Here is a 13,978-nt window from a genome sequence, read left to right on the forward strand (position 1 = left end):
GCATCACCTGTCAAATCTCTCCTGACCTCCCACCTCTCCCTGACCTTCCATTTTGCTCCACCCCTCTCTTCAACAGTATGAAATCCATCACATTCCTCCCTCTGAAGAGTCATACTGACTCAAAATGTTAACTCTGTTTCTCTCTCCAAAGATGCTGCCAGACCTGGTGAGTTTTACTGACATTTTCTGTTTTTATTTCAGATTCACAGTATTTTGCTTTTATTTTAGTCACCAACAGCTCTATTTCCTCCGACTTTTTTTTAAACTTTCTGATTTTTCCTTCAGCTGCCCTCACCTTTTTTAGTTTCAAGGGGAGGAGGCAGGAGCTGGTTGAAATTCAGCATTTAAATTGTAAATTGCGGATGGTGGGTGACTATCAACACAGCCAGGCTCTGAGAATAGAAATTAAAATTGGCAAAGATATGAATATGGATAGTGGTACAGATTCGAAGCAGCATTCCATACCTCCCAGGGGACCTTCTCGTCAGGTACAGGGTAGCGTTGAATGTTGGTATCTGGGTACATCAAGCTTCGGGCATTAACGTGGTACAGAGACTTGAGATCCTTCTCTTCATCTTCAGTTTCGTCCTCTTTATTTTTACTGTCAGAAATTACTGAATGGAACAAAATAAGTGACATTGACCCACACTATCGGTCAAACTTCTCGCTTTGTGTTCACCAGTGCCAGTTACAAACCCTCCCCGGACAGGTAAAGCATAGTTAGAAATAGAGGGCATGATCTAACAAAACCTTTCAAAGTGCCATTTCAAACGAGTTTGGCTGTGAGTTTCTCCCCAGCTCTGTTGGCGAGTTCCCCATTGCTATCTAACCACACTGAAATCACTTTTTCGGGCCCTCGGGAGTTTCTTCCCCGGCTAACCCATATTTAGGGTGCGATTTACTGACCACCCCGCTGTGTGTTTTGCGGCGGAGTCGGCCCGCCAGTGGGATTTACTGACCCCACCGTTGTCGATGGAATTCCCAGTGATTGCACCCCTCGATGCTGGGTAACTTGTACGCTGGCATGGGACTGGGATATCCCCCTGGGATGAACAGCCGATAGATCACACCTTTAGAATTTCTTTCACCACTGGGGAGCTGAACTCACTGGCCAGTCCGGCTCCTCAGAAATCGGGCCACCATTTTGAAAGGGTATCCAGATCTCTAAGTGAGCTTGGGGGCCCCCACACCCCCCACCCATGGGCAATGTCCCACCTCCCCCACACACATGTGCATTACCCTGTCTTGTTATGCTCTTGGTGTAGCGTAAGCGGCTTCCTTGATGTTCACTTGACAAAGGAAGGTTCAGACGTGGCGATAACGTCAGCATGTTTATTAAACTATTTACAATTCTCCTACTCGGGTTCACCACTACTGTTAATCCTTCTATAGCTACTCAGACTGACTAACCAGTCTGCTGCAATCCACGTGGTGGGTGTAATATTGAATCAACCCTGTGTCTCTACTCACTGACTGTCTCCACTGGAAAGAGGAAGATCATGTGAGTGGGGTCCTTTATATATGGGTTGGTGCAATGCCCTCCTGTGGTCATGTCACCTCTGTGTGTATCGTGAATACCCATTGGTCGTGCCCTATCTCACTGTTCTATTGGTTGAGTGTCTGTGTGGCATGTCTCTGGTGCTCCCTCTAGTGTCTAGCTAGTCTACATGTATTTACATTATCCCCTTGTGTATCTACAGTGATGCACATCACCACATACCCCTCACCCACCCAAGTGAGGACACCCCACGATGGGGTTGCTGAAGGACCCCCCATTTCAGGCCTTCCACGTCCCCTTTCGTGCCCCTACCCCAAACAGGACCCCACCCTTCCCCCCCCCCCCAACCTTCCAGAGGCCCCTCCATAACTGCCTCTCACCTACCATCCTTCCTTTCACGGGCATGGTCCCCCTCAGGCCCTGACCCTTGGAAATGCCATCCTAGCACCTAGATACCGTGACACTGACACGATTGCACCCTGGCAGTCCTCCTGCCAGCCTGGTAGTGTCAAGGTGAGAGCGTGGCAGTGCCAAGATGCCCAGGTGCCAGAGAGAGCCAGGGTGCCACTCCGCTCTATCCCTGAACATCCAGAGGTCTCCAATGGCTTGGGAGACACCCCAGGTGCCGTAATGCCTGGTCCACGTTTGTGTGGACCACTACTAATTGGCGCTCATGTGACCTCTCACTGGGCAGCTGGTTAGGTCATGGGAGGCCATTAGATTGGACTTCCATCTCACAAATGAGATGGTGATTGCCCTTAATGAGCTTCACGCTGCGTCTCGGCAGGATCCAGATCCTACCAACGGAAGCGGGCAGGTTAGAACACAAACCACAGTTCCCGATGTGAGCCTCTACGGCAATATAACTAGCCCACACGGATCCTCTCCAGGCGCAATGCTACCGTTAAATCACCCCCAGAGTTTAGCTCCCCCCCACACTGGTCCATCATATACTGCCAAGGCAGGCACAGCCCAGGATAGATGCAGTGTAAAGGACCCTCTGTTTCATTGGATTCTTATTAAAGATTATTAACTTGAAATTTCAATTCTGTTTTTCTCCCCAAAGATGTTACCAACCTTTCTTCTTCTCATCTCTAATTTACAATAAGCACAGCATTTTTGCATTGAATTGAATTATTTGGGGACTCGGCCAGGGATAGCTGCAGGCGATTAATCCAGGGTGGAGAGATAAGACTTGGGTTTTTTTTGTCCTAAGAACATACCGCTCTGTTTAACTTCTTGCCTTTCCGAAATTGAATGTCAACCAGAGAAAGGAGGAAAATCCGGTATGTTTTCTGCTTAGTCCTGTTTAACAATGATGGCCTTGGAGGTTGGAATGAGCTCATTTCAACATGGTTGTCTCATCGGCAGATGAATTCGAAATCAGATAAATCCATTAGTATCAGCAGCTTGAGGTCTCTGGAGGTTAATATGCTCCCGAGTCTCCAGTATTCATCCAATCTGGACCATGAAAGCATTTCTGAATTCAACCTGATCCACCACCCAGAACAGTAACCTTGGACCCTTGCATCCCATGAGATTAATCCTTTGAGGTTCCAATTCTAAAGTGCTACTCAAACCCAAGCCCTTGCTGCAAAGGAATGTAGAAAACACAGCTCACATAATCCTTTATTGACGTTCAGCTACGCCAGTTTTTCCATTCAGGGCTTGCTATATTGTGGCTGATAAGTGGGGTGTTGGTGAAAGAGTACGCGACGCACCTACCAGAGTTTCTTTATCCTACTAATGGTGAAAACCGCAGGACCACAGACAGTGAGAGTTAAATAGAATATGTGGGCGGCAAGGTGGCACAGTGGTTAACACTGCTGCCTCACTGCGCCAGGAACCCGGGTTCAATTCTAGCATTGGGTGAAAGTCTGTGTGTACTTTGTGTGTTCTCCTTGTGTCTGTGTGGGTTTCCTCCGGGTGCTCAGGTTTCCTCCCAAAGACGTGCAGGTTAGATGGATTGGCCATGATAAATTGCTCCTCAGCGTCCAAGGATGTACAGGTTGGATGGAGTTATGGGGATGGGGCGTGGGCCTGTGTAGGATGCTCTTTCAGAGGGTCGATGGGTCGAATGGTCTTCTGCATTGTAGGAATTGAATGGAATCTTATACTGATCAGAAAACGTACCAAGGACAGGTGCACTCTCCCGGGATCCAAAATTCTTTTCTATAAGGGTGTTCATAATCCAGTTTAAGGCCCGCATGCTCTGTGTCACCTAAAACATAAAATTATAGCAATGTCTTAGCAAATCTGATATTTACAGATTGACAGAAAATAATCTCAATTGCCTAGGGAGGAGAAGTCGAGGGCTGGTGGGATTGAGAATCTCCAACATGAAGGCCAAGAGACTGTGGACTGAATCTGCAGATGAACACAGGCAGCACGGTGGTACAGTGGTTAGCACAGCTACCTCACAGCATCAAGGATCCAGGTTCACTTTGGGTCATTGACTGTGGACTTTGTACATTCTCTTCGTGTCTGCAAGGGTTTCCTCCGGGTGTTCCGGTTTCCTCCCACAGTCCAAAGATGTGCAGGAAAGGTGGATTGGCCATGATAAATTGCCCCTTAGTGTCCAGGGTTGTGCAGGTTAGGTGGGGATATGAGGATAGGGTGGGCGAGTGGCACTAGGTGCTCCTTCAGAGGATAAGTGCAGACTTGACAGGCCAAATGGCCTACTTCTGCACTGTAGGAATTCTATGGTTCTATGGAACCCATGTCAGCAAGGGTGCTGGGAAGGGAGACCTCCGATGGTTTTAAATTGAGCCATGGATCATGACAGTGTCACCCGTTGAAGGGGAAGCCTTCCAGAAGTTTCCAGAGAAGGATCACTTTAGAGTGGCAAGGGGGAGATGGGGGCACAGGAAAATGGGAGACCCTAGATATAATACAGTCAAAATTTCTAGCCTCGGTATAATGGGCACTGCTGTACAGAAACCTGCTGTTAGAAATGGAAACACCGCTCCCGTGACAAAGGCACCGGTCATTGTCAAGCTAAGCAGAGGCTCAGTGGTGGATGTCTTGGCTGTCCCCTTCAGCGCTCACTTTCCACACCACAAATGTTCAAGACCAGTGAGTCTGAAATCTAAAGATTAGAAAATATCGGCCCATACCTTCTGATCTCAGTGGGGACGTACCCAGGAACTACCCCAAAGAGGACTGGGCACCCCCTCTCCAGAAGCCTCTATGTAAGCATTGCATGACAATTGCCTGGGTAGTTCAAATTTCCATTGGGCATTTGTCTTGCATTGAGAACCATCCAATTCTCTGATTTAAAGTATTGTCTGACAGGAATAGTTACCCAAGAAAAGTTAGAAGAATTAAACTACTTGTAACTTCTGGATAACTGCAGTACTAACATCCCTCAATCCCATGCCCAACCCCCCCCCCCCCCCCCCCCCCTCACCTCCACCCTGCCTCAAAACCTATCCACAGCGCCCCCTGGCTAATCCTGCACTAGCCCCAACTACACTCCTGAAACCTGCCATGGAAGCTAACTATCCCTGTGATATCCTGACGAGCTCCCCACCCCCTCAAATGCCCCCATCCCCTGAGTACCTCCCACGAATCATCCCCTCACACTGATAACCACCCCCCCCCCCCCCCCCACTCCCCTCATTGACCGCATGTCCCCACCATACTACTATTACTATCAACCATAATATGGTAGAACTCCTTATCATGGTGAATAGTAAAGTAGTTGATTCTGAGACCAGGGTCCTGAACTTCAATAAAGGTAACTATGATGGTATGAGGCATGATCTGGCTATGACGGACTGGGAAACATTACTGAAAGGTAGGACAGTGGACAGGCAATGGCAGGCATTCAAGGAATGGATAGGTGAACTCCAAAAGTTGTTTTTCCTATTTGGCACAGAGTCGAAAGGAGCTGTGGCCAGACCATGCCTTACAAGGGAAATTAGAGATATTATTAGATTCAAAGAGGAGGTATACAAATTAGCAAGCAAATAGCAATAGACCTGAGGATTAGGTTTAAAATTCAGCAAAGGCTGACTAAGGGATTGATTAAGATGGGGAAAATACAATTTGAAAGTAAACAAGCGAGGAACATAAAAACTGACTGTAAAATATTTTATCAGTATGTAAAGAGAACAAGATTAATAAAAACAAATGTAGGCCCCTTAAAGCCGGAAATGGGGGAATTCAAAGAAATGGCTGAGCAACTAAATTTGTACTTTGTCTCTGTCTTCACAAAGGAAGACATGAATAATGTACTGGAAATTCTGAGAAGAATAAGTTTTAGTGAGGAGCTGAAGGTGATTAGTATTTGTAAATAAATGGTTTTGGGGAAATTAATGGGATTAAAGGCGGACAAATCTCCAGGGCCTGATAATCATCATCCCAGAGTACTTAAGGAAACAGGCCCAGAAATAGTAGATCCATTGGTGGTCATTTTCCAAAATTCTTTGGACTCTGGAATGGTTCCCACAGATTGGAGGGTAACCCTGCTATTTAAAAAGGGAGGTAGAGAAAAAACATGGAGCTATAGACCAGTGAGCCTAACGTCAGTTGTAGGGAAGTTCCTGGAGCTCAGTATCAATGATTTTGTAGCACAGCATTTGGAAAGCAGTGGTGTAATCAGACAAAGTCAGCATGGATTTCTGAAAGGAAAATCATGCTTGACAAATCTGCTAGAATTCTTTGAAGGTGTAATAAGTACAGTGGACCAGGCAGAACCAGTGGATGTGGTTTCTTTAGACTTTCAGAAGGCTTTCGACAAGGCCTTACATAGCAGATTAATATATAAAGTTAAAGCGCATGGGATTACGGGTAGTATCTTGAGATGGATAGAAAGCTGGTTGGCAGACAGGAAGCAAAAAGTTGGAATAAATGGGTCTTTTTCTGATTGGCAGGCAGTGACTGGTGGGGTACCGCAGGGATCTGTGCTAGGAGATCAACTGCTCACATTATGTATTCATGATTTGGATGAGGAAACTAAATGTATTAACTGCAGATTTGCAGATGATAGAAAGTTGGGTGGGAGGGTAAACAGTGAGGAGGACGCAGAGATGCTTCAGTGGGATTTGGACAGGCTGAGTGAGTGGGCACATGCTTGGTAGATGCAGTATAATGTGGGTAAATGTGAGGTTATCCTCTTTGGTAGCAAAAATAGGAAGGCAGGTTATTATTTGAATGGCTGTAAATTGAGAGGTGGATACTCAGCGATACCTTGGTGCATCAGCGCGTAGGTACAGCAGTCAGTAAAGAAGGCAAATGGTATGTTGGCCTTCACAGGGAGAAGATTTGAGTATAGGTATAGGAATGTTTTACTGCAATTATATAGGGCATTGGTGAGGCCACTATAGTATTGTGTGCAGTTTTGGTGTCCTTAACTGAGGAAGGATGTTCTTGCTATGGAAGGTGTGCAGCGAAGGTTTACCAGGCTGATTCCTGGGATGGGAGAACTGTCATATGAGGAGAGACTAAGTCGGTTGGGATTATATTCATTGGAGTTTAGAGTGAGAGGAGATCTCATGGAAACTCATAAAATTCTAACAGGTTTAGACAGGGTAGATTCAGAAAGAATGTTCCCAACGGTGGTGGAGTCCAGAACTAGGGGTTATATTTTGAGCACAGTAAGAAGTCTCACAACACCAGGTTAAAGTCCAGCAGGTTTGTTTCGAATAACTAGCTTTCGGAGCACAGCTCCTTCCTCAGGTGAATGAAGAGGTATGTTCCAGAAACATGTATATCAATAAAGTCAAAGATGCACGACAATGCTTAGAATGTGAGCATTTGCAGGTAATTAAGTCTTTAAAGATCCAGAGATTGGGGTAACCCCAGGGTAAAGAGGTGTCCTCAAGCCAGGACAGTTGGTAGGATTTCACAAGCCCAGGCCAGATGGTGGGGGGTGAATGTAATGCGACATGAATCCAAGGTCCCGGTTGAGGCCGTACTCATGTGTGCGGAACTTATATTTTGAGGATAAGGTGTTAAACTTTTAGGGCTGGGGTGAGGAGAAATGTCTTCACCCAGAGAGTGGTGAATCTGTGGAATTCACTGCCATAGAAAGCAGTTGAGGGCAAAACGTTGTGTAATTTCAAGAAGGAATAAGATATTGCTCTTGGGGATAAAGAGAACAAGGGATATGGGGGAAGGCGGGATCAGGGTATTGAACTTGATGATCAGCAATGATCATAATGAAGAGCGGAACCATTCGAAGGCCGAATGGCCTCCACCTGTTTCAATTTCTGTGTTTCTATGTACGCACTGACGCACAGCTAGGTGTCAAATTTGAAATTGTTCAGCCAGTTGGCAGCCTCCTCATCAGTCTGGAGCAGAGCAGTGAAACAGTCACTGAAGCACAGGCCGGGGCACTTGTCCATTATGTGCACCATGGTTTGCACTTCACTACAGTTATTCAAAAACCGTTTTTTTGCAGCAGACTGCAACGCCAGCGTGAAACATGTTCAGTTTGACCCATTTGTCACATGGGTGATCAAAGCCAGGGATTTCCAACATGGGTCATCAAACAAGTGCTGATTCTGTGCTTATGGAATTCAGTGTAGATTTGGTTGTTGTTGGTGCTGTGCCACAGACCATTCCACAGGTCGGGCATGGTAGACTAGCTTGGCCACCTTGAGATGAGGTGGCTGATGTCTTCTGCCAGTGCTAGATTCGGATTTTTGTGCAATCTTTCTAGCAATCGTTTTGCACAGTTACATGACAGATTTGTCAGGTAGCCAATTGTGTGTGTTGACCAGATTACTCCTGAGGTGTTCCTCATGGTATCATTCAGCTGGACATCTTACCAGTTTGTAGTGCAACGAATTCTTCCAGGCAGAAGCACAGTACACAGCTACTGAGTAGTGGAGAGACAAAGAGGACGTTCTTGAAGTTCTGGTGTGAGCTCTCCAAGACGTTCTTGTTAGTTTGCGGATGAGATTTTTGTGAGTCTTCAGTTTAGCTGAGACATTCTGGAGTTGTGACTTGAAGGTCAGTGTGTGATCCAAAAAGACACCAAGGTAGATAGGTGTAGGATGGTGTTTGATGGGCTGTCGTTTGGTTAGCTGTCAAGTTCTTGGTGACTTCCTGCATTGTCAAGGTGGTAGACACATGATACGGTTTTGAAAGCACATGGTTTGAGGCACCAGTTTTGACAGTAGTGAGCGAGCATACTAAGGTTGTTATTAAGAGCATTTTTGTTGAAATCTCTACAGCAGATGTTATCTGTGTAGATAAACGTGCGGCTGCATGTGGCTGGCAGATCATTTATGTACAGGATGAACAGGGTGGGGGTCAGCACTAATTCTTGAGGTAGGCCATTTTGCTGCCTTTTCCACTTGCTGGCTTTGGGTATCAACAGCAAAGGGTGCTAGGACCCTAGAATGCTTGACCAGTAGACCTCGGTGTCACAGTGTCGTAGGCTCCAGTGAGATCGAGGTGGATGGCTCCAGATTTCAGGCACTTTTGAAAGCCATTTTCAGTGTGGGTGGTGAAGTGTTGGATAATGTAGGCTTGCGAGGTTAACATATACCACCAACACGGAGGAAGGTTCAACTCTATTTTATTAACTAACTATGAACTAATCGACATACGAGAACTGTGGGTTTAAACGATGCTAGTTTAACTCGAGACCTAAGTCTGTCCGAACCAGTTGAATCTCTCAGCACGTGGTGTGAGTCTGTGCTAAACGTGATGAGTTCTTGTTCTTTTGAGAGGCAGCACCCAGAATGAGCAGGAACCGTGATGCCCTCTGTCTTTATAGTGTGTGTATTCTAACTGGTGATTGGCTGCGGTGTTTGTGCATGTTAATTGGTCCCAGTGCATGTCCATCAGTGTGTGTCTGCACCATGATATATTGGTGTATATTATGACCACCCCCCCTTTTAAAAAAATGTTGATATGAATATGTGACAATAAATAGTGTGGGTGTGTGAAGAATGTACCTAACTAAGTGTGAGGTGCGAAGACATATGTACAAATCTATATACAGGAAACAAAGCTACATACAAAGGAAGGTGCCTGCTGCAGATGATTAATATGCAGTAACTTGAACAAAAACGATGCTATTTACAAACCACTGGAAAACGACTTTAACAGGGAAGAAAACATCTCAGAAAGTCCACTCATTCGCAAAGTTCATAGATTCAGTCTCTGAGGTGGGCAACAAAGTCTGGTTGACCGCCTCAAGGGTGGGTCGAGAGCTGCCAGGTCAGGGGCTGGGTGGGCTGCAACACAGTCAGGAGGAGGCAGAGTGACCGGAAGCTCTGCACAGTCCATGGCAGGGTCAGCAGAGGGGCTGTTCGGAGGATCCTGTGACGACTGTGGAACAAGGCGAAGGGCACGCCGATCCGTCCGGTAACCAGACCAGAAAGGAGCGGGGGAGCCACCTGCTTGAGAACAACAGCAGGCGTAGACCCAGCCACCATCCGGAAGGTGGATGCGAACCGTGTCGTGTGGCTGGATGTCGGGGAGATCAGCAGCACGTGAGCCGTGCGTAGCTTTTTGTTTCATCTGAGACATCTGCATCCTGTGGAGCACGGGGACATGATCGAGATCGGGTACAGGGGACTGGACGTGATGTGTGCAAAGTTGTATTGTCGGGCGAAGCTGGCCCATTCCTGGCTCGTGAAACAGGGGCCATTGTTGTCTGACATTACTGTGAGCGGGATGCCATACCGGCCGAACGTCTCCTTGCACGCCCGAATGACAGCCGAAGATGTGAGATCGTGCAACCTGATGAACTCTGGGTAGTTGGAGAAGTAGTCAATGATGAGGACGTAGTCCCTGCCCAGAGTGTGGAACAGGTTGATGCCCACCTTGGTCCAGGGCGATGTGACTAACTCATGGGGCATCAGGGTCTCCCTTGGTTGGGCGGTTGAAAACACTGGCAGGAGGGGCAGTTGAGTACCGTATTGGCGATGTCATTGTTAATGCCCAGCCAGTAGACAGCTTCCCTGGCCCTGCAGCGACATTTTTCCACTCCTAGATGGCCTTCATGCAGTTGCTCCAGGACCAGCTGGCGCATGCTGTGCGGGATCACAATGCGATCTAACTTTAGGAGCACCTCGTCAACAACTGCCAGGTCGTCACGGACATTGTAAAATTGTGGGCATTTTCCCTTGAGCCACCCGTCTGTCATTAAGCGTATTACACGCTGCAGAAGGTGGTCAGCCGCTGTCTCATGGTGAATTTGTACCAGGCGTGCATCCGATGCTGGCAAGTGGGAGGCTGCGAACTGAACTTGAGAATCGATTTGGCAAACGAACCCTTTGTGATCGCATGGAATGGTGACCGACCTGGAGAGGGCGTCGGCAACGACAAGGTCTTTGCCAGGGGTATAAACGAGTTGGAAATCATACCTCCGTAGCTTGAGTAGGATGCGTTGGAGGCGAGGCGTCATATCATTCAAGTCCTTTTGTATTATGTTGACAAGTGGAGGATGGTCAGTTTCAAGTGAACTGCGGAAGCCCATATACGTAGTCGTGGAACTTCACGACACCGGTCAGAAGGCCGAGACACTATTTCTCAATTTGCATGTAGCGCTGTTCTGTGTGGGTCATTGCCCATGGCGCATATGCAACGGGGGCCCATGATGAGGCCTCATCTCGTTGCAGGAGCACGGCTCCAATCCCAGACTGGCATCAGTCGAGATTTTAGTCTCTTTGGTCGGGTCGAAAAAGGCCAGCACTGGTGCCATGGAAAGCTTGGCCTTCAGTACCCTCCACTCGAGCTCGTGGGCAGGGAGCCACTGGAAGTCCGTAGTTTTGCGAACCAGGTTTCTAAGGGCTCTGGTGTGCGAGGCAGGATTCGGAATGAACTTCCCAAGGAAATTCACCATGCCCAGGAACCAGAGGGCCGCTTTCTTGTCCTCGGGCGTTTTCATGGACATGATTTCCGCAATCTTGTCCTCATCTGGACACACCCCTAAGTGGGAGATGTGATCACCCAGGAACTTAATGTCCGACTGACCGAAGGAGCATTTGGCCCTATTGAGGCGGAGGCCATGTTCGTGAGTGCGTTTGAAGACGCGCTTGAGGCGGCTGATGTGTTCCTGCGGGGTGGTGGACCAGTTTATAATGTCACGACATATACCCGGATGCCGTCGATTCCCTCCATCATCTGTTCCATTATTCGATGGAAAACTTCGGACGCGCAGATGGTGCCGAATGGCAATCGGTTGTAGCAGTATCTGCCAAAGGGTGTGTTGAATGTACACAGCTTTCTGCTCGATTCATCCAGCTGGATTTGCCAGAAACTCTTTGAGGCGTCAAGTTTTATGAAGAGTTTGGCGTGGGCCATCTCGCACGTGAGTTCCTCACGTTTTGGAATCGGGTAGTGCTCCTGCATGATGTTCCAATTAAGATCTTTAGGATCTATGCAGATCCTTAGCTCGCTGGACGGTTTCTTAACGCAGACCATGGAGCTCACCCAGTCGGTCGGTTCCATGACTCTGGATATAACCCCTTGGTCCTAGAAGTCCTGGAGCTGTTGCTTGAGGCAGTCCTTAAGGGGCGCTGGGACTCTGCGAGGTGCGTGTACCACAGGCGTGGCGTTGGGCTTGAGTAGGATCTAGTATGTATACGGGAGCATGCCCATGCCCTCGAAGACGTTGTGGTATTGCTGGATGATGGAGTTGAGTTGCGCCCTGAAGTCTGTGTCAGAAGATGCAGACATGTCGCTGGGAGAGAGAGAGTGTACTCTCTGCACTAAATGGAGCAGCTTGCATGCCTGCGCACAAAGCAAGGAGGCTTTTGAAGCGACAACGATTTCAAACGAGAGAGCAGCTGTGTGAGCACGATGTGTCACCTCGAGTTGGCAGGATCCACTGGCAACGATGGCATTCCCATTGTAGTCAAGCAATTTACATGCAGATGGCAGGATGGCAGGCTGGACACAGAGTTTGCGACGGTCAGACGACGCAATGAGATTGGCGGAGGCGCCAGTGTCCAGGCGGAACCTGACAGGGGACCGGTTGACCGTAAGGGTGGTACACCACTTATCATCTGGGTCAATGCTGTGAATGTGGATGGGTTTGGTGCCGCGCTTAGGAGACATCCTGTTCGTGGTTATGATGCCAACTTGGAATGGACCTGCAGGTCATCGCTGGCAAAGCCGGAAGAGAGGTCCGGAGCAGGTTCGTTGATGGCAGGCTGAATGGCCCTGACATCTCTGCGGGGCTGGGCGGACCGCCTGAAAGCAGCAGGCAGGGAGGACCTGCACAGAGCAGCATAGAGGCCCAATTTGCCACACTGCAGGCAGCGTTGGGTCTTCGCGGGACATTGCCGCTTTAAGTGGCGGAGCCACCGTTGACGCACGCCATTGCGTCGGCATGTTCGTTGCGCCACTGCGCATGCGCGGGGCGATGCAGCGAGGTGTGCGCCTGCGCAGAACGGTTCTCAACGTCACCTCGTTCGTTGCATGCCAGCGCGGGAGTCCACGAAAAGCGCGCAAAATGGCCGCCATCGTCCAGACCCAGGCCCTGGAGGGACTTTATAATTTGGATCCGTTCTGCCTCGTGGGGAGCTTGCCATGCCGTTTCAGCGGCCTGGATGCGTGAGTATCGCGTGGAGGCGTGTTCATGGAGCACGCAGGTCTCAATGGCCATGGACAGGGTGAGCTGCTTCACTCTTAGTAGCTGCTGGCGCAGGGGCTCAGATTGGACACCAAAAACTATCTGGTCACGGATCATGGAGGCAGAGGTGGACCCGTAGTTGCAGGACTGCACAGGGACACAGAGGTGGGTAATAAAGGACTGGAAAGGTTCGTCCTTACCCTGAATTCACTGTTGAAACACGTTTCACTCGAAGCTCCCATTTACCTCGACCTCGCAGTGACTGACGAACTTTAAGAGGACTGTTTTGAACTTCGATTTATCCTCCCCATCAGCGAAGGTGAGCGAGTTGAAGATGTGGAGGGCATGATCCCGGCTGTGGAGAGGAAGAGAGCAATCTTCCGTGCATCCGAGGCAGCTGCCAAGTCCGTGGCCTCGAGGTACAGCTTTAAGTGCTGTTTAAAAATCTCCCAATTGGAGCCCAGGTTCCCGGCAATGCAGAAGGGCGGTGGCAGGCGAACGGTGTCCATTCTGCAGATGGCGTGAGACTGGTGGAAGGCTGATCACTGGTAGGTAGGTCTCAGAAGTACTAACATCCCTCAACTACTGGTACAATGAAGTGTTGGATAATGTAGACTTGCGAGGTTAACATATACCACCAACACTGAGGAAGGTTCAACTCTATTTTATTAACGAACTAATCAATATACGAGAACTGTGGGTTTAAACGATGCTAGTTTAACTCGAGACCTAAGTCTGTCCGAACCAGTTGAATCTCTCAGCACGTGGTGTGAGTCTGTACTATACGTGATGACCTCTTGTTCTATTGAGAGGCAGCATCCAGAATGAGCAGGAACCGTGGTGCCCTTTGCCTTTATAGTGTGTGTATTCTAACTGGTGATTGGCTGCAGTGTTTGTGCATGTTGATTGGTCCCAGTGTATGTCCATCAGTATGTGTC

The 13,978-nt window shown here is 48.5% G+C and overlaps 1 protein-coding gene across 1 annotated transcript in view; it reads right to left on the reverse strand.

Moving 5' to 3' along the window:
• Positions 1-13,978, reverse strand: part of trpm2 (transient receptor potential cation channel, subfamily M, member 2) — a 254,653-nt gene that overhangs the window by 53,548 nt on the left and 187,127 nt on the right. Inside the window, exons 27-28 of the mRNA XM_038790260.1 lie at positions 3,632-3,719; positions 466-614 (exon numbers count right to left, since the gene is read on the reverse strand). Coding sequence (XP_038646188.1) covers positions 466-614; positions 3,632-3,719 — 237 coding nt within the window. The remainder of the gene's footprint in view (positions 1-465; positions 615-3,631; positions 3,720-13,978) is intronic.

The sequence above is a fragment of the Scyliorhinus canicula genome, chromosome 2 (genome assembly GCF_902713615.1).
Source record: "Scyliorhinus canicula chromosome 2, sScyCan1.1, whole genome shotgun sequence".
Classification (NCBI taxonomy): Eukaryota; Metazoa; Chordata; class Chondrichthyes; order Carcharhiniformes; family Scyliorhinidae; genus Scyliorhinus; species Scyliorhinus canicula.